At 31.5% G+C, this 22,495-nt stretch overlaps 1 protein-coding gene across 1 annotated transcript; it reads left to right on the forward strand.

Moving 5' to 3' along the window:
• The first annotated feature begins 639 nt into the window (after positions 1-639).
• Positions 640-21,233, forward strand: LOC128995108 (neuropilin and tolloid-like protein 2). Its single transcript, XM_054420011.1, has 10 exons — positions 640-763; positions 7,927-8,094; positions 15,099-15,168; positions 16,004-16,191; positions 16,919-17,079; positions 17,598-17,841; positions 18,403-18,512; positions 19,096-19,242; positions 19,896-20,569; positions 21,030-21,233. The coding sequence occupies exons 1-9, from the start codon at positions 712-714 to the stop codon at positions 20,442-20,444; spliced, it is 1,689 nt and encodes a 562-aa protein (XP_054275986.1). The 5' UTR covers positions 640-711; the 3' UTR covers positions 20,445-20,569; positions 21,030-21,233.
• Positions 21,234-22,495: the final 1,262 nt, after the last annotated feature.

The following is a 22,495-nucleotide window of genomic DNA, read 5'->3' on the forward strand; positions in this document are numbered from 1 at the left end:
TTTGCAACTATGTTTACCAAAGTGGTGTCAAATAACACTTTAGAATCTCCTCTTTCAATTGATTTTCATCGCCTGATGATAGGTGTTGTTTTTCATTTATACAGTTTAAAAAGTGTAACAACAATTTAGAACCACCCTGTAGTTTTTTGAATTTTCACACATTAATGTTTTAGCCGTAATTATGAGACCTTAAAAAATCATTACAACATCTTAAAAAGATGTTTTTCGTCCAATCAATTAAAAATTCTAAACAAAGAAAATGTTATTATAAATGTTGTATCATAGGTAGTGTTTACATACTTAGATAATTATCTTTGCCATAGAGATATAAGTTCATACTTCTTGTTTGGACCTGCAACTGGAGTTGAGATAAAAACCACTAAGTTTAGTAATTACATAACGAAAAAAAGTCTATTCATATCACCAAACCTCAAGAGCGTTTCAAAAATGTACAAAAATATACCTACGATATGGTAGTTTTTCATGTGATCAGAATAAAATATATTTTCTTACAATAAACATCGAACACAATAAATTTCGACTAGTAGGTACGATAATTTCCCTCGGCCGTACCATAATTCCCCGCCACCAACGCTGCCGCCCCTGTTCATGCTGACAGTCGCCGCTGAGTCGCGCGCTGAGTGACGCATTATTAGTGACGCTCTGTGACTCGTGTAACACGTCGACTTACGTGACGCTGTCATGTGACTCATGGTGCCTATCCTTCTCATCATCATCGCCCAGGACTTAATTACCACATCAGGTAATATTATTGTGTAACGTCATTTTAAATTAGTTATCAAAAGTAGTAAAACATTATGTTGAATTGGACAAATGCTGGAATTTATTTTTCTTCTGAAGTAGTTGAAATGAGTCAAAATACCATAATTTTCATTTTTTTAATTTATTTTTTGCTGAAATGTACATTGAATAAGACTAACAGTTGAACTTAAATGCATGCAAATTTAGATCTTAGTAAAATAGTTTCCCTATTTTGATTGGATTTATGGATTTGGATTTAGATTTGGTATTTTAGATGAATGTAAAAACATTAACATCACAGGAATCCAGTCATTTCAAACTAAAACTTTCGTTACTACTAAGAGATGAATAACTTGAAGAACATTTAATTTATATTTTAAGTGGTGATGTAGTTTGAATGTTTAAGTCTTTAAAAAGTGTTAATATAAAATTGTGACATAAATTTTCAAAGTTTTGCTTATTTATTATTTAGCTTATAATAACATTGATCTATTATTATAAGTAACTTCAACTGTAGTACTTTAAATCTTGAACCAATTAGGAGAAATATACTAAATTCTTAATCACGTTTCTAATGAACCTACTGGATCGTTTGTAGCATACATGTATTATTATTCCTGTTCTCTGTAAGATAACTCATCTTTATTACTTCAAAAAATATTAAAATAATTTATTTTAAATGAATACACATAAGTTGTACATACAAATTATGGTCAAAAAGTCAAAACATAATTGTTTTTATTAAGTTTTATTAGCAATTTTTCAAGATACACTGGAAAAAGTGTACCTTAATAAGATCCTACATTAATATCATTTCTTGACACAATATTGTAGTAATGCAAAATATTTCACGTGTAAATACAAAATATATTTCTTAAACCATTCAAACAAGTAATACTAAATCACTTTATTAACAGTTACTCCTGTACTTGAGTACATATGGTATATTGTGAGATATGAACACTTCTATTATAAACTTTGAAAAAGTACAATGGTTTACCAAATTTTGCTGACTGCGGGAGTAAAGGTGTAATATGATAAATTACCAACCCACAATAATTTAAACACCAAACGTTGTGGTTCATATTTCATATAAGATGTGTGCCTTTAAGCCAAAGGAAACAAATACATTGTTTGCACTCTTTCCATTGATTTATGGCTAAGTAAATTTCAAGGCACAAGTTAATACCTCATGTTGTTAAAAAGATTTTTCAAAATGAAATTACGGGTTAAGGGATTTTTTATATTATGTTGTTGACTGTGAAACTACCTGTACCGTTAAAAAATAATAGGCATGTGAAAGTGTGAAAACGCATTTTATATTATATTAAATTTATTCTAAAAAAGAATTATCAAGCCTATTAACTGGACATTTTTCAAATAAATTAACTTTAACCGAACTTTAGCTTTTACCATGTACTTTTAGAAATAATTGGCTATTATTTTGATAAGTTTATCTTACAAAATAATATTTTGAAGGTATATATTATTAAAAATACTTTATTGAGATAAAATGTCTCCTTATTCTTTTTATTACAAATAAACAGAACTATAAATGTATATGACGTTTTAATGACTAACATTACTTTACTTACTTTCTAGTTAATAAAGATATACATTTTATTTTTCATACTCTTTAAATTTTTCATTAATATACATTTTGGGTAATTGGACCATCTAATATTCAGGTTAATTGCTAGGCAATGCAATATGTGAAAGCAATACATTGATAGTTTTTAGGTTGAGTTGAAAACTATAATTTCGTACTATAAACTATAAAACTATATATCTAATAGTGATTCGTCTATATCAGACAAGATGGTAGTTACTTTAAACATCTAAAGAGTAATGTTTAGATGAAAATTTTTTTCCTATTTTGCATGTTGTAAAACGGGTGTATTATAATGTTTTGTGAAGGATTACTATAATTAAATCTAGATAAGGCTATGATTACATACTATACTAAAATATTTAAATAAATAGCTAGTGACGTGTTGCTAGTTGTTAGCATCTTGAAATTGTTTCGGTGGTTTTGATCTTTGTTATACGCAAAATAAATAAAAGTCAAGTACTGTGATTAATTTATACGTTTGAAAATCGTTATATAACTTATTTATCGCTGAATAAAATTGTAATATGTCGTTGAACAACAAAGCTTTAAACCGATAATCATAATACAGATTCAATAAATACGATTGGTTATTTGAACCGCATTGACTTCAAACACACAACATAATTTAATGAAATTACAGTGTCAAGCACGCTTTATATAGAATAAATGCGATTCAATATTCATCTGTATTTCCATTTGGTTTATCATGATCAAATAATACAGTTCCAATATTTTTCAAAAGCCGCGAACCTTTTAAATTATATTAGCAGTGAAGAGAAAATATTGAGATTGGTCAAAGCATTAACATTATTAAATTCTCAAAGTAAATATTACACTTTGATGTTTTGACTCAAAATACACGTTTGAATTTAATCTGTTTTTATAAATGCCAAAATCGATTTATTAAAGAATTGTTGTAAAGTTCATTTAAAGATTTTCTAATGTATGCGACAAACACCATTTAGTATAGGTTAATGAATTTAATTTGCAAAAAAAACTCATATCTACAATTAATGGTACTGTTAAATATTTTATAAACATAACAAGAAAATAAACAGGAACAACTGCCTACTCTGTGAGGAATGGTATAATTACCTGTATGAAAACAGACACATGGAACTAGGTTCAAAGAGTAAGAAGAAAATTGCATTTCATCATATATTTTAAATATTGCGATGAACTGATCACATACAATTTATCGCATATATGTGTTGTACTAGAAGAGAAAAAACAGAATTAGTTAAAAAATAAGGAGAAAAATAAATTTTAAGATATCATGTACATTATATTAGCGGTCATTGGGTAGCCAACAATTAAAACAGCTGATTGTTTTAGATAACTAGCAGTGATCTTATTCAATACCACAGATAATGAGTTATCTCCCTTATTTACGAACAGTTTTTTCTTAAATTTGGTAATAATAGAATTGTGTCTACAGGTTTTTCAACAAAATCATTGCTACAGTAATTTTGTTTACCTACTTGTTGTAATGTTAAAGGTGTTTAATGTTTGCCATTTTGAAACTACTTATGATACATTATAATATATTTTTCAAAATAGTACTTTGTATTATTCATACATGCACCAAATTTAAATTCCCTACAAAATGGTGTTACAGTATCTAATAAAAGATAGTTTAGTAAAAAACAAATTGCCACATTACTGGTAATTTTTAAATTTTCAAAATTTTGAAAAATATATTTTAGTTTGTAATTGGTACAGGAATGATACTTTATAAGGTCGGTAGAAAGATCGAGAATACCCTGTATGAATACTAAAATATATGATGAGCGAGGAGGGAAAAAATGAGAAAAGATTCCACTTTTAAAAATGTTTTGATGAATTTGTATTAACATTTAATGGTGTACAACTTTCAATCGGTTTTGCAAAAGTCCTATGATTAGTAAAATCATTTACAATAAAATTAGCAAAGTTTAAATATGAAATTATTATCAAACTATCATGACAGTATACTATTAAGAACTTAAATAATCTTTTTATTGTGACATGACAAATTTTCTTTCCATAAATAATCAAAATACATTTCAATACTTTGACTGATAAAATATAAACCGTCCATACCCGTTGTATGTTGATGAAAATAGTTCATTACACTCATAAAATGTAAAAAAAAAAATACTAAATTAAAGTAATTTACATGGAAAAGTTGAATCGTTCATAGAGTTTGGCTTATGTCCAGTGATGCTTTACCCACTATCTCTAATTGGAAGGTGCGGTAACAGTTGTAATTTTGACATAATCCCCATTTTAATTTAAGCTCCTTAACCCCCGACCAGTATCCATAATGTTTATGAGGTAGGTTGTTTAATATTTCACAATAATGAAATACTCCATAAACCAACCCCTCCATACAATTCAAACAATGTCCTCTGTCCTCAGTTATGTATAATGTATTTTTAACATCCATTACATATAAAAAGTGACTCATTGAAATGGACATGTATTTGAACCTTAAAGTTTAAAAACGGATAAAAGTTTGTGTAAAGCATATGCTTGATAGGCGGAGCCAACTAGTTGGTAATTTTACAAAGATAATTTCACAGGTGAAGTTTTTTTATATTTGAAAACTCTCTCTTTAAAATCTCGTCTTTAAAATTTTGACTGTCAATTAATGATCCTGGCTAAGGAATTGACACAGGTCATTTTAGTTGTTCTATTACTTCGCTCAAATCCAATCTATAGATGTGAACTCGCATCAGCTGACTAAGAGTTTGCTTTATGTTTAAGTTTTTTTTTTTTTTTTGGTTGTCATGGTGTCTACTAATTGGAGTTTGTTTGATGTTTTAAGGGGAGAAAGAACGTTCGTTTTTGTTGCTGTTGAGATTTTCCATATGTAAAATATAAGTTAGTTGTAGAAAGCTCTGAAGAGTTTTATTTTCCCACAATACATAGACCTACAATCGTATACTCAGAGTTCCTGTATTAGTAATAGGAAATAGAAAAAGTATTAAATATATATTATTAAATACGGATGAGTACTTAAATATAGCTTATACATTAAAATAAAGCATTTGGAAAATTGTAAAAAGGTTATTTTGACACTATTTAGTTAGAACTCAATTATTATTGAACAATCGAATGATTACAGTAGTAGGCTATAATTATGGGTAACGCCATTGCATAAAATTGTATAATGGACGTCTCCTGTACTAACCACAAGCAGTTTCGTAGATAAAAATATGATTTTTAGTGGATCCATTAAACGTTTCATAAAAGCATCAAATGCTAATCGGATGAATAATACATTACAGGAACATAGGCCATAAGAAACAACGGAGGTAGCCATTGAAAGATCAAATCTCGGTTCGTTGGTTGACCACATCCGTAGGCCATTATTGGGCCGTTTGCACCATTTACGCGGCTAAGCGGTCGATCCATATCTAGATCCTCATCCAGCTTAAGTGCTAAAACCACATTCCGACCCATATTGGGGAGGAGGGAGCCGGTAACATTGGATATGCCATGATAACCATTTAGACACGGTTTTAAGTACCTTATAAATTTTTTTCAGTTTTAGTTAACAGGGAACTTCTATGTTATTTTTAAACTAACACGTACAAAGTTAATTTTAATTTTAAAATGCAATAAGTGTTGAATCGCTGTTCATACATGTAAAGGTTTAAGAGTTTATCTTTATACTTCAATTTGAAGATCATGAGTTTTAGAGTAGATTAAGAATTAAATTGATCCATCACAGATCGCAGTCTTAAAATACATAAACACTTGTATTCAACTAAACTATTGTACTACTAACGATAGAAAACCTTGATTAAACAAAATTATAAAACCAATTATATAAATAAGTAAAAACTACTTGCAATACTGAAATATTTTTAAATTTTACTCGAATGCTAAACATATCACCCATTTGTATAATTTATTGTAATACTTTCGTTTTATTGTTGTACAATTCATTGTAACCTAATAGCAATTATAATACAAGCCAACGATTTTAATCTAATCTTTATTAAAAATATATCATACCAGCATATGAATTTTTTTCGTAATTTATTACTCAAAGCAAGAACTTAATCATCTAAGTAACTTTACGCACGTCCTGATTCCCGCATCACTTAAAATAATAACATAATTACCATAGTAATTAGTTATTCGTTATACGTTTTATAAGTGTACAAATTCATGTTTAAAAAATACTCAGTACAGTGGAAATAATAAATCGTAAAATACAAAAGTACTTTCTTACGGTGAAATATATACTGTACAATATTGTAATATGTAAAATTTCGGAACATACTTAACTAAGAATGAAAATGAAATTACTATTAATTAATCTTTTATCAAAAAACTGCTTCATTTTTGTATAAGGAACGAGGTATATATTTTATACAACGCGATGTTGAATCATTTTAAATGTGCGAGTTTTAATACAAAAACGACGAGGTTTAATACTTTAAATATATTCATAGTTTCACTCTTAGAACATTTTACCTACATATTTATCTCTCTTTGAAATACACTTTACCAAATACTCAACACTCTGGGTCCTCTTGAAGTTTGCAAAACTCTAAGCTTCCTTGGTTCATTATAAACAAATCATTTATCTCCCAACTTCCAGACCCCACCTGTCACAAACTGTTATCAAGCCTCAGCTTTCCTCTCTGAGATTAAAATTTAGGTAATGTAATTTTAATTTCCTATGTAATTTCATAAAAATAAACATAATATGGCACACCTTTTCTAGCAGACACTTTTAAAAACTTACTTCACAAACCACATCATTTTGCTAAATGAAAATTTAAAAAATAAAACTATAAAAGATAATAGAGGTGCACCTAACACCAACAAATTACCACCAACAAATTGGGTAATTTGTATTTAAAGCACTACTGTATTATAGTACTATAGAACTTTCTTTCTGAATGTATTAACTATAGGTATTACGAAAAATTACAAAAACAATAAACAACAATGGAAATTGTTCCTCTTTGATTAAAACTAAAAGTAAAAGTAAACGTATAAACCAAAAGCTGGAAACTTCTACGTTTAAGCATTCACTCACCTATCAAACTTTTAGGTGTCAATAACAGGTTACTGAACTATTGGATAGCGGTTGTAACGTAATGGATTTTCAAAAACTTTAATGGTATCAAATATCTAGGTTTTTTTACTGTTATTGACAGAATTTTCACTTTTATTTAGGTTCTGCATCAGTGCGAGTGTTACAGTTTAATTTTTACCTAAGGGAAGGTGGTAAACACGCTTCTGGCCCATAACTTCAAAGCTTGACTATTTGAAACCTAATTTTCTTTTATCTTTATTCGTAGGAGTGAGCTGGTCTAGTGGTATAGTGCACTCCAATCACAGAGGTCAAATTCAACCAACCACCGATGAGTTTGATTTATGTGATAGTGCTACAACATCTAGACATGTAATATACAAAGCCTGGAGTAGTATACAAAACAATTCTGGGCTAGAGCATCATCAAAAAAATGTTCAACTTCGCTGATTTTAGTATGAGGTGAAAAATGTTTTTCCTGGTTACATTCACAATTAATTTTCTCTGTCCCAAGGTCGATTCGTGCTTCCTCAGCGTAACGTGTCCGAGTTGTCCGTCCAGGACGACATCCCAGGCTCCTGCTCTACATTCCAGCTAGGGGATCATACTAAGCAGGAGTTGTACTCGCCCAACTACCCTCACAACTACCCCAATCACTCCGACTGTATAAGGATTCTCGAGGGTGAGTGGAAACAATACCTTGCGTGGTCGTAAGCTTTGAAATATATTTTCCAATACGGATTTCCTGTAGCCTCCATTTCCTTTAGTTTGTAAGCATTTCTCGTCCCGTTTTATACATACAAAAATCCCGTTTTTACTATTCTTGTTTCCTATTTACATTTTTGTATCCATCTGATCTTTTATGTATTTTATGAGAGTTTTATTTATTTAGTTAAATTGGGGAATCAGTATTAATATTTTAGTTCTTATGGTTAGTTAAAGGTATATAAAGACTAAATTATTTATATAAGGATTAATATAGTTTTTTTCTAAATATGAACTCGAACGAACGAAGGATTTGTTTATAAAATTGGGTATATCAATTGTAATAAAAAAACGTATCTTACCAAACCAATCAAAGAAGGCAACTTGTAGCGTAGAAAATTAAGACTTAGTTCATATAGATAGTTAAAAAAGTCAACAGTAATTTCCATAACTGTAATAAACGTATTTTTAAAAATAAAATAATTTGGCATTGTCATGATCATCAGGGAACACATGTCTTAAATATAAAATATCATCAAGTTAATTCGGTTTATTAAGTTGCCGTAATAAAGTTTTTATTAGGCTTCAAATTTATCTTTGAACATTGAAATTTCAAATATCTTTTAGTCTGAATTAGGACAGAAGGCATTACATGGGAGGCATTATAAAATATTATAGAAAAGATTACAGTAAGAGTGTTCAAACAATAATTTACGCAACAATATTTCTTTCCTTTTTGATTAAATTTTATTAATTCAGAGCATATTAATAAGTTATATGCGTAGTAATATGTAGTAATAGTAATATGTTTACCTGAAAACCTTAATTATATTAAAAACCAAATCAAGCATTCCTCGAGGCTATAATGTTCAATAGTTCGAAATTACAGCGGTTCAATTTTATGGATGGGTACATGAGTTAATTGATATATCCCCTCCTGTGATGGAGTGGAAGCACACAATGCAATAGTCTGTTGTAAGAATTTGGTAAATAAATATTTAAATCCAGCTTCATGTAAGGGTAAATAAATATGAAAAAAGATGACAAATTGACTTTGTTTATTGGGTCGGAATATCAAACATTGCACATGGCCTCCGGTGTCCAATCAATACTTTCTGAGTGTCCAATTTCGGTACCTATGATCAATCGAGATTACATTCGTTCTGTTTTATTTGCTTTAAGAAAAAAACTAAATGACATTTTCTCCTCCATGTTTAAAGAGATCTATATTATGTTACTGAATATGAATTGCTGCACATTATGGCATTATAATTATAATCAATCAATGATTTCATAACGACCTTAGCAGTTTGGCCGAAAGGTACATGAACATATATTTTCCGATACACAGCAAGAGCTCCCGTTAGTTTTATTTGGGAGTAGTTTATTAGAGGTAAACGTTTATTACGTTTCAGTTATCATATAATATAGAACTTTGTAATGTTAATGTTTGAAATTTACGAAAAATTGGGGTTTGATATCGCGAATCCTTCTAGAACTTATAAATTTACAAAAATCTCGTACCTCCGTCCGTTGAGGGAAAGATTTACAGCCATTCATAAAAAAATTTAAATGGGCAAAAGAACAAACCAGTATCATCTAATACGCAGCATTTAGACTATTCACTGAATGCGTGAACCAACTATTTATAGTGTTTCGTAATCATAAAACATTCATACTAATTATACAAATACTTAATGATTCTGACACAACAATTTCAAACATGATTTACTGTATTTTTGGAAGAATGTTTAGAAGAAAGCTAATATTTATGTTACAAAGCCTCATATATCATACGTGGGATTTGATGAAAGACACTCTTTAAATCAATGACAGATCTATTGTGTGGTATTTCATCTTGGTAGGAACAAGAAGATTAAGCTGTTCTTACTTGAATGAGTCTATTCTACAGATCAAGATTAATGTTGTGACTGTATTTGCTTTCTGTTCTCGTTCGCACACGGGGCTTTTTGTATTTCGTGTATCGGTTTTTATAAGTAATTCGTAAAATTAAAACGGAAGGCACATCACAAATTCATCTTGATAAAGAAAAATGTCGTCCTACTAAAGAATTAGCATGGTGGTACTTTTTTAAGCGATAGACAAATGTTTACCTTTGAGGCTTACCAAATATGGTCAATTGAATAGATTTTGATAAAGTTTACTAGAAAATCTTATTTTACAAGCAAAATATAGAATATAATAAAAAATAAAGTTCAAACGGAAATTGGAAAGTAGTTTGATCTTTTAAGCGTAGTTTCTAAATCAATACTAATTCTACTTATTTACCAAAAACGATACTTGTTTACAGTAGCATTATTGTGACCATACATAGTTTTCCCCTTACTGGTAAACCTCAATTTTATTTCACATTATTTTCTCACGTAATAATAAATGTTATTCCTTTTGCTGAAATTTAAATAATTTGGAGAACAATATTTTTTTTATCGAAATGATTAACGGATTTGAATACCTAGAGCATTTGTCAAGGCCACGTGTTCAATAGTTAGAAATTACAGCGGTTCAATTTCATGGTTGGGTTCGTGAGTTAATTGATTTATCTCCTCCAGTATGTGATGAAGTGGAAGCACTCGATGCAGTAGTTTGTTATGGAAATCGGACTGAAATAAAGTTTGAAATAAAACTGCATGTTAGGGCTAACAAATGAAGAAAGTTGACAGATTGACTATGTTAAATGGGTAGGAAAATCAAACATTGTACTTGGCCTGCGGTGGACAATCAATACCTTTGGAAGAATTCCACTGCATAAAATTGATTGGTTTTGCATTTGTTCTGTTAGGTTCACTTTAATAACATCCAATTAAACTTTCCTACTCCATTTCTAACAAAATTAATTGTTCATTACTGAATATTAATTGCCACAAGCTACAAATTATGGTAATGTTGTTCAATCAATCAAGGTGTGACTTTTTGGCAGATTATTACATGGACATATACTCCGATGGAATGGGAGGATTCCCGTTCACTTACCTTAATACCGGTTACCTTATCACTTAATTGCTTTATAACGATAGTTGTTGCAAGCTCTGGAATATTTTCCCCCATTTTTAGTTTAATGAGGGTTACTAATTGTTATTATATTGAATTGAAACATCATTTCTTTGTGTGTTATGTGAATTAGCCGACCTATTTTTAAATTGTTACGATAAAGATATATTTTAAGCGAGTATTAATACTGTTTCTAGAATCATAAAAAGCAAAAATATTGCTGGTTGGATATTTCTGAGTGATATAATATTTTATTGTTACAAAACCTTATATATCACACGTGGGACTTGATGAAAGTCTTTCTCAAATCAATGACAGATCTATTGTGTGGTATTTCATCTTGGAAGGAACAAGAAGATTAAGCTGTTCATACTTGAATGAGTCTGTTCTACAGATCGAGATTAATGTTGTGTCTGTATTTGCGTTCCCTCTCTTTCGTACATGGGGCTTAGTCGCATCTCGTGTGCAGATTTTCATTAGTAATTCACCACATTCAAGCGGGGTATACAATACAAATATAAGGTATAATAAGGAAATAATATTTTTACCCAACTTGTGAGCAAAGAGGCACATTTAAAATAAGAATTTTTAGTAATTTTGGGCGCCAGGATTGCCAATTATGTCATTTTATCGAATTCAAAATATACACTTTGTGCACGAATTTTTATATTTAATTTTTCAAAAAGTTGTTGTTGCATAAAATATACTACTTAAAAAAATTGTTCTGAAAAACAATAGAACATGGTTCGATTATTAACCAGAGTCTTCCAATTATTAAACTCACTCACAAAAGAAAAGACATCAGTGAAAGTACAGTAAATTGTTGTAGTCATAAATTATGGCACTTCCAATGGTAGGCCTAGAATTTAATTAAGAGTTAGATAACAAAGTAAAGTTCTGATAATTAAGTTACTTTTAAACTAATTTAAGTGAACGAAATATTATTTTGTATGACAAATATAGGATGTTAGAAACACTGCTAGAACAGAAGTGTTTAGTAATTTCATAGGAATGTAAATTGTGTACTTTTTTACATTATTTAATTTTACAAAATCATGTGATAATTTAAAAGCTAAACAAATCTGGTAAGATGAATGTCACAAGGTGTTTTCTACGTTACATATAAAATAGCCGAGAGTATTAACGTGTCAGAGAAATGAATGTGTGGGATCCGTCTATACTAAGAAGGCTTTCCTTCCGACCTTTTATAATCTGACATTGTTTACCTCTACTACCTTGATAGTGCTTTAAATAAGATACATTTAAAAATTTATGCTAGTAAATCTATGTTAATCAATTAGATAATGTATGTACGCTATTGGTAGTAGACAATATTCAGTTTTCTTTAAACTTTTTCAACCACTCACGTAAAATATAAGTATACACAAATAAATTATTTCAGTAGTCCTATCTGAATGTTAATATTGTATTTATATCTACTTTGGTGGTTGCCAATTGTTTTAGAAGTATTCAGGATTTTGTATACTATTTTTTTTACAATGGTTTGTTAGGTTAGGCTAGACAAGATTTGTATTTGGGCTTAGATTTTATTCACAATTCTATATTATGACCCACACACAATTTACTGCGAAGTGCGATTTAGATTTATACGTTTTTTGCTGACACAATTTATTATAATTGTACTCACTAGAGAGTAACACAAACTAGAAATTTTACAAACAAAATTTAAACCATTTCTTAATTTTTTTTATTGCTGAGTAGGTTGAAGGCAAGTTATTAAGTTATTAAGTTGAGTAGGTTGAGTAGGTTATTACAAAGGCTATTTCAGCAAATTAATAAAACAAATCACTTCAATGCAGCAATTATAGTAAAAAAAAAAACTAAACATAAGTTTTGGAAAAGTTTACTTAACGTTGGACCGAATGGATTTCGCCGAGGAACCTTTGGTGGATACAGGAAGTCATGTTATGAATAGGAGCTCATATCTCGGACCACGCCATTCCAACAGATGATGCCATTTGTCACGTATTTGGAGGTAGATGGAAGCCATTATAGTCATAAACACATTCAATGGCTCACTGTCAAAAGCTGTGGCGACAGTTTTACTGCGATATCCTGCCCAATCATCAGTTTTATGAAAGTGCTTACCTCCAAGCCACATTTATCCTATATATTCTCGCTATTTAACTCCTTTTCCTATATTTGATTTTGTTGTATGAATTACATAAACACTAATAAACTTCGCTTCTCAGATTCATTTCAGCTGCGGACTGTGAAAACGTTTTTTTTATTGCAATTTTAGTTATGCTTCGAAAACCATTTATTCCTCAATGTCTTCCCATTCAAACCTGTTTAATATGTAAATAAGCACAAAATGACGGTTAAAGATTTTTTTTAGAAAATTGCAAAATATAACGCATGACTAATAGTAAATAAATTAACAAAATAATGCAACTCTCTTTCTTTATATTTCTATGTTTACAAAACCTTTTTTCCCACTTAAAACGACACTACCACTAGTAATTCTTTCATTCACGAATTCATCAGAAGCGATTAAAATTTCAATAACAAAACATTCAAATACAACTCTTATAACCTTACACATTCCCGTCACCACTACAATCTTTCATATTTATTTACCGTCTTGTTAACATTCCGTAGATTTTAAATAAAAATTAATTAATAATGTTATTGGATTCAAAACGTTCCGCTGCAACTAAAACGAACGTTGTGTGAATGTGAACTCTAGAGCAAATTATTTATATCCCTATTATGTATACATCTAGTCTTTTAGTAAAGATAACATTAAAAGCTAATAATATCTTAAAATATTTTTAATTGAAAAATTATACTTGTTATTTTAAATCATTTATTCAAATGAAGATACAATTAAAACTTATTTAGGTTCATAATTTCTCAATCTATTAAACAATAAAAAACGCCTTCTACTAAAGAGCCAAAGACTGTGGAATATCCTTGCTGAATATTAAAACTCATCATATTAGGATAAAGCAGATGAATAAAATCCTCCAGTCACTGAACCAAAGAGTAAACAGGGAATTCGCCTTAGAGTTGTGTCTAAGAAGCTCATTCGTCTGTCTAGATTAACGTCTGCTTCCATCTCCGCTTGAGGTCTTTACATTACTACGGTCCTCAAAACACTAATTTAATTTAAATGCAAAGTTCTGATTTAATTTCCTGTTAGAGTCCAAGTAAATTAAACGCTAGAAAGTAATGAATAAAATCAGTCTTCATGTAATCATAGTGAGGGGTTGTTTCTCTTTAATTATTAACTTTAAACTGGTATGAATAAATAATCAGTTGTGTAATTAAAGCACTGTTTATTATTAAACCTGATAAAGATCAATGATGTATGTAGATGTTTTATTAGCCTCATATTTTCCACAATATAATAATATAAAACGTGTACATTATATCTTAAGGCCTTTAAGCAATTTCCATTTGTGATAAGAACAGCTATGAATTGTCACGTTTGAGTTTATTCTGTTGCTAACCTAAATGTTTCTCTAGGGACCACAACTTAAATTGAATTCCAGGTCTATACAAAATTAAAAATAAATTTAGACATAATTCATTGTTTATTATTTTTTACTTTTCTAAATTCTGCACTTATCACTATACTATTACATTCTTTTTCCATCTTTACTTGAAAGTTGAAAGTGTAGTTGGTAGTTTTAGGCTATAGTTCAGTAGTATTTTGTTCAATTAAGTTTATAGTATCATTTTACAATACACATGTTACTGTTAAGTTTGATCAGTTGTTGAACTATTTATTAGGGTCATTAAGGATATAATTAAGGATATATTATAGATAGTTTAAAACTTTTGATATTCACCGGTCAACATTGAACAAGTTTTATCCATCAATGTAGGTTATTTTGGGTTACTTAACGGTTACTACAGGATGCACAAGCAGGAACACACATTACATAACAGTAAAGAGTCTATAAATATGCTTTATAGAACCTTCTAATCACTACTTTTTTTCAGCTCCTTCAGGTCATCTTCTAAAGCTGGACTTCCGTGACGAGTTCAACGTGGAGCCCAGTGAAGAGTGTAGGTGAGTAGTTGGAACCTAGGGTGTGTTGCTAGCCTAGTGGTTAACGTCTCTGACTTCTGTGTGAGAGGGACGGGTTCAATTCCCGGCACATCTATGAAACTTTAATTGTTTATACCGATTCACCGTTAAAGGCATTTAAATTGAGTTCACTACAATAATACCACTGGCGTTGAAACAAGAAAAAATCTCTTAATTGGCCAGTTTTTCAAAATTAATATTGTTGTATGGAAACATGTAACATGAACTGCTTCAAAATAAATAACGACAGTAGTATTCAAAACGATAAAAATAAGAGAAGATATAATTTTTACTCAAGAAAATACTGAAAAGGTCCAATTTATTAATGACATATAAATTGTTATAGGTGTTCCATATGTATGAAATACTAAATTTGCATACAAAAGTCAATAAAGTATGATTTAATATGGCATACTGCAGAAACCAGACATGTCCAAAATTGCATATTTCTTATTTTGGAATCTTGAGAATTAGACTCGACTTTTACTGTAACAACCAGACATGTCCCATTACCCATATAGGAGTAGAGTTTTATTGACATTTGCTCTAATTGCAGATAGTAGAAATGTCCGGGACAAGTTTTTGTCCCTCCTGAAAAGTTGGGATTTTGGACATGTATAGTTTCTGCAGTAGGCCATTCAATCATTGAAATTCATCCATATTAAATTTAAATAACAAAATAGCTACAACAGTTGTTTATAGTTATTAAAATCGTAGCTACAAGTAATATCTAAGCACTAGCCAAAGGTTTATCAATCCTTAATGAAAACAACGAAGATTGACGTCAAAGACCTAATGTCTTTTACCATCTCCGAAGGTTTGACTACCTGGAGGTGCGCGATGGCGAGCATGGCTACTCCCCGCTGATTGGCAAATACTGCGGACATCAATTCCCGCCAATGGTGACGTCCACAACCCGCCATCTCTGGCTCAGGTTCAGGTCGGACGAGAACATTGAGTACTCGGGCTTCAGAGCAGTGTACACCTTCATACCACGGCCTGCTGGTGAGTCAGTTACATAACAACTAAACAAATTCTTGCAACATTTATAATATTCATGTATTTTGACACTATGAGAAAGTATAAAAATGCCTGGATTAGATCATGTAAGAATGAATACTGTCATGCATATAAATTCTTCCATTAGATGTTAGATGGTTAAAGCTCACGATACGAAGAAGTAAAAGTAAAAATTAATATGTTATTGGTTGATCCGTAAAGGAAATTCATTGTTCATTAATTAACTGATACATGTAATAATATTGGGTTCACGTCTTACACGTAAGGAACATAGTGGTGTAAGTCAATATTTTGCTCATTTTAAAGTAGGGCCTACAGTAACACCATATTCAGAATGAGAAATATTAAGTCTGCATCGAATCTTAGTGGTTTAAGTCATAACTCTTCCAGTTGCTTCCGGATAACAGCATCTATTTGTTGCCCTCAACAATGCTTCAAACTGTTTATTTCTATAGTAAAGTAAGTTTGACTTACACCACCATGTTTTAAACAGCAACAGCTGATGACTAACGTCGTTGAAATTGCAGCTACTGGATAAGCAAGAATGAAATATTGATTTTTAAAAGAATACATATTACGAAACAGTTAAAATACACAAAGCTGGGTTGAAACTAAGTATATCTTCAACAGGTTTACAAGATTTTATAGAAAAAATAGTTTTACATTCAACTGGTAATCATAGTTTACTTTATGAATTATATTCTTTTTACAGACGAAAAGGAGGTAGAGGTCCCTCCTTGCACAATCACAAAGTCAGGGGTAGAAGGTTACGTGAACAGGTCAGATATCCCTCAAGAGCGTGTGCTCACCTCAGTACAATACAACGTGCCTCTAGACTGTATGTGGGTCATCACAGTGGAACCGGGCTGGAAGGTAAGGTCAACAGTACAGATCATGTTCTGGCCTTAGTTATGTAATGCTTAATCGGTTGAGTGGAACGATTGTTAATTCACTTCACTAAATACATTTAGTTCAGATTTTTCCAAAATCTAGGAGTCACAACTACTTGGAAAACTTAAATTTGTCTGATACTTCTTAATATATCCTTCCTTATATTAAAGATGTATTACCTATCGTGAAAGATAGGGTATTAGATATCCTGAATTCTATCTTCTGGAAGAAACTTGATGAATGTTACGCACTGTTGTTGCGATGGGAAAACGATGATTTCCCAATTATCAAAAGCTGGTACATTACAGTTCCGTGTATTTGGAAAGATGTTTTTTCTAGTTGGTATTTTCATGATCAAAGATCGTTATGGGTAATCAGGAAAAGGTCTTTTGCAATAATCGTCGACAGGATATTACTTTCCAATAACTTAAGTTAATTCTCCTTTGGGTGTTTGTAGAATCACTCACGTTCAAGTGACGTAATTGGTATTTTTCTCACAGATCAGCCTGATATTTCTCAAGTTCGCACTGGAGCGGCCCAACGACTGCGAGAGCAACTTCATGGACGTGTTTCCGGAGCGTACTGACCTTCCCTCCAGATTACACAATTTCTGTGGTTCGATGGCGGAGTTGGTGTATTCGCGCGGGAACGTTCTCCATCTGAGGTTCATGGCGGAGCCTCCAGCGATCAACTCCTCCTTCGAGATACTCTTCACTGCCTTTCGCGACCGGCCGAAGGATGAAAGTAAGATGTGTTGGTTATTGACTTCTAAGGTAGACTGGATTAATGGGTATATTATGATAGAACATATATTTGTAATATTAAAAGCTTCAGTTAAGAAAAACTAATTTTGTCTATGTTTTGGTGTTGGACGCAACCACAAAAAATCATGGGCAGTTGACGTTCTTGTCACGGTTGGTTTAGCAAATACATTTTGGCTTACATACTCGTACGCTACTGAAAAGAAATATATCGATGTGGACGACTCTTTGCCAATTTATAACTTTTTTGTGATCGGGCCAGGACTGAACTTTTTTTCCCCAATACCAAACATCTCAAATGTGTTATTGTACATTATCTATGGGTGTCTAGATAAATTACGGATAGTATTGCAACTAAACCATAACCCTAAATAAAATTGTCTGCACTTTAAAATTTAGCTAAAGGTTTCAATAAGGCACTGTTCATTCCAGGTGAACATTTTGAGGCGTTCACGTCATATAACATTGTCGTGCATGTTAAGCATTTACTCTGTTCACAATTATACTTTCTCTAATAATTCTCTAACGTTGATAAAATGTTTAGATTGCGCAGAAGGAGAGTATGATTGTGAGGATGCAACCTGCATATCAGAAAGCCTGAGGTGCAACGGAAGAGCTAATTGTCGTTTTCGATGGGACGAAGACGATTGTAAGGTAGCCAATTCAAAATAAGCTTATCTTAAAATAAATGTGCTAAACGTGCAGTTACTAAACTAGGAATTAGATATGTAAGTTAATACAACATGCATAATTGCATACATTTTTAATTAGATACATGCTATTTCTGTTAGATAGTTTGCATTTTCAGTTTCAGTTTTACTAAAAAAAAAACAATTTGTAAAATAAGTACAAATATGTTGCTGGTGCATATGGTGAAGACTTTCCTAAAACAAATCAACGTCAACCAGTTTGATTTTTGAAATTTGAATTCACCTTACCTTTAGTTGTGTTATACTTCCAAAGGTTTCACTAATTTTGATTGATGCCTAATATTACACTGTATATACTGTATATTATACTGTATCATATTTTATACGGATTTTCATACATAAACGTTTAAATAATCTAACATGAATAAGAGTATATTTTTTGTGTGAATAAATATATACTGTAACCTTAACAAGACAAGGAAACTTTGTTTCTCGTCCAAAGATTCGAATTGCTTTAGTTTTTGGTTATTACTAAAATATAATTCCTAATTATACACCTAATTATACAATTTGCACCTTTTTCGCAGAGTGAAGTAAATGCTTTGGGAAGACTGTTACAAGAAGAACACATGGTCATCATCCTCATCATATTCTTCATGATTCTTACTGGAATGTGTTCTGCTTTCATTTACAACTGTGCCAGAAAACTCATCAGAGACACACAGATGTTGAAGGTAGGATATCCTGTGTTGGTGCAAGCCTGTTATATCTGAACACATTTAGTAAACGTAGGCCTAGATATTATATCTAAGGTAAGATGATGGCATTACTAACCCTAGCTTTCATGGATTATTTGAGGAAGGTAACGAACACGTTTGTTATACGTTACTGATTTTAAATGGGCAATATTCATAGTAACATGTTTATTTGATTTAAACTGTTCTGACAACGGAAAGTTTTTATCGTTGGCGATAAAGAGGCAGATGGGATTATGTGCATTAACTCATACAAGCAGTCAATCCGTGGAAATTTTGAATGTTTTGAACAATTGTGTTTAATAAACTGTTTAATTGAATAAGTATCGTCTTAATATTTAAAGAATGTAGTTCTATGAAGATGATGTCAAATAACGGCTTGTAAAAAAATTGGTTTAACTGATTGTAATTAGCTTATTCAATAAACAATTTTAATATGTGTTTTCATTAGGGTTTTACTTGATTTTATAGTTGGTCAAGTAAAATTACAGCAGATTGTATTCCCTGTATTAACAAAAAATATGATTGATTGATACCACTAACCTGTTCCAGATTAAATCCAATTTTATACATCAAGAAAAAAAACAAATGTGTATCCTTTTTGTATTCAAAAGCAATTATATCATTTACAGGAACACAAAGAACAAGAGAAAGCGGGAAGAGAAGAAGAAATGTGTCGCAAGATGGCGGCCACCACGATGTTGCCCATCTCCACCATCATGGCGCACAGTGACATCAGCTCTCACAGCAGTGCCTCCACTTCACCAGGCCGCCTGCAAGCGCATGCGCACTCCACGCCAAACCTGCGCGCGCCGCCCTGCCACGTGCCTTCCACGGGCCAGCCTCTGGACGTGACAAAGCTGCAGCACGTCTCTCTAGAGCCAGAGTCCTTCCCACGTACTGAGACTTACGTTCCAGAGGTCACACACACCGAGGTGCAGACGAGAGAGTCGAAATTGAGAGAGATTTTCACATCTGTTGACAGTCTAATGCCTCCTCCTCCCCCTCCCCCTCCTAGAATTCCCACTGTCTTCCTTGAGACTGATCTTGACTTCCACCCGAACTTCCCGTTCCCTCGCACCGTGATCGGTCACAGCCGGAGCGATGAGCATCTCCCAGAGAGGTGCGGCGAGCTCCCCTTGGTGAGACGGATGGCTCCGGATGTGATAGCGGCTCACTGACGAAGGGGACATGCCGAGTGGGAACCCTACAAGAGAAGAGTCCCGCGTCGGCAACTGCACCTGGTCCGTGGAGGGAGCTACACCATAGAGCGCGCCACCCAGTGCACCATGGACACTGATATCAGGTAAGGTCATCGCAACATTTTAAAGCGATACTCGAAATCATAATTTATTTGGTGAATGTCATTCAAATTCCGTAAATAGCACTACAAACAAATTAACCAAATAGATTTGTACAGTAGATATCTCAAAAACACATGTCTTAACTGCACAAATATCTTTCAAAGATTACTTAACGTTAAAATTACCAATAGTTATCACACATACAATTCCTTTTCATAAAGTATCACCTTAATAAGCTATTTTTCTTTAGCTACTCACTGATGCATGAAGAGTAACCCTTACTCATTGTCTTATTAAATCTACCTCACTGCTAATACGTGTATTGGAAATATTTATAAGAATGTAAGAAATGTATCGTTCAGCTAGATAATAAATTTAAAAGAGGTTAATTTATATTTGTATTGTTTCTTACAATCGCTATGATTGAAACTGAAAAACCTATTCAAAGTCAACATTTTGTAGATGAAGACAGCTGTTATCGTCCAGACAGCCCTCCCTACTTCCTTCACTGGCAAATAAGGATCTTCTAGACGTAGGCCGAGACAACTTGTAGCAGGTCCATCCTTTGCACATTAGGTCTATGCTAGGAGGAATTGTACACAATGTAAATATAGAGGTACCTAACTAACTAGATAAATGAACCAGTTAAAACAATAACCAGCCTTATGTTATAAACTTAGAATATCTAAAAAATAAAATGTTAAGTAGAGTGTAACTCTTAAAACGTATGTTTCCGCTTTAACATGATTTATGGCAATAAGTTAAGTTAAATTTTATGGTTTGTGTTAGGTATATAACACTTTAACACATTATTTGTTAATGGAAAATCTATATTTTCATTGTATGTTGAAGAAAACGAATGTTGTTGAAAAAAGACAATATGTTGACATTGTGTTTAGCAAACATCTGAAAACCCTGTTACAAAAATACAAAATAACCAAAATAATTTTGAAAGTGGAGAGGCAACATATTTTCTACTGTATTTGGAAAGTAGTAATATTATTGTACTTTAATTAGGAACAGTACTTCAAGCTTTGATAAAAAAAGGTGAAAAGTCGAATTTTATTATAAAAGCTGTTAAGCCAAGTTTGATGATTTGTTATGGATAACTTATACAGACTAGACCTTTTATCAGGTATATTTTGCTAGTACCGTTCTTAAGATCAAAAGATTTGAATGAAAAATATAATATTTCCAATTTAGTAAATTCTCGGAATGACCTTGAGGTTGGGTCCTTCATATTTTTCAATAAAAATATGATTTTGTTAAACAATGAAAATTCATTAATAGAGTTTATAATCATTAATTTAGTTACATTACCAATACTTTGTTATGTAGATTTTGCATTTCATAATTATGCATTGAAACAAACATATTGCTTTACTACCAAGATTACTTAAGGCAGTATTTTATAAATTCACGGGATTATTTTATGGGAAGCTTAGCTTTTGATCCTTCCTTCACGAGATACTGTGATATATGTTGTAAACATAGCTCTAAAGTTTTTAAAGCCTTAACGTGTGTGTTAAGGAATTTTATAAAACTGTACTAAAAGTTTTAGAATATGCACAACCATTATTAAAACGTGTGCACCCTTTTGTAATGATTCAACCAAGATTCAATGTACAAAATATACGATGTTTAGTATTTGAATAAACTGTTATTTTTGTAAATATATTTGTTTTAATTGTCCTCCATTTCACTTGTTAATTAATTGTGTTTGTGCCTGTAAAATCCCTCATTGTTAGTTTAAAAAAATATTAAAAACCTTAAGTAAAATCTTATACAAGTGTTTAGCCTGTCAACAAAGTAAATTATACTTTCCTACAGTCACCAGACAAAGTGGGCTTCATTGCAGGTTATAATACAGAAAGTGGCTAATTGCTGCTTTTACTTACTTTTGCCAAATTATTTTTCTTGCTGAACAC

This window comes from Macrosteles quadrilineatus, unplaced genomic scaffold (genome assembly GCF_028750875.1).
Source record: "Macrosteles quadrilineatus isolate MER2022 unplaced genomic scaffold, UCM_ALF_1.0 Scaffold_5__1_contigs__length_97177068, whole genome shotgun sequence".
NCBI classification, from domain to species: domain Eukaryota; kingdom Metazoa; phylum Arthropoda; class Insecta; order Hemiptera; family Cicadellidae; genus Macrosteles; species Macrosteles quadrilineatus.

Coding starts and splice junctions, on each gene's coding strand:
- LOC128995108 (XM_054420011.1), top strand. CDS start 712: ATGGTGCCTATCCTTCTCATCATCATCGCCCAGGACTTAATTACCACA. Junction 8,095..15,098: donor CTGTATAAGGATTCTCGAGG/GTGAGTGGAAAC, acceptor ACTTTTTTTCAG/CTCCTTCAGGTCATCTTCTA. Junction 18,513..19,095: donor GGGACGAAGACGATTGTAAG/GTAGCCAATTCA, acceptor CCTTTTTCGCAG/AGTGAAGTAAATGCTTTGGG.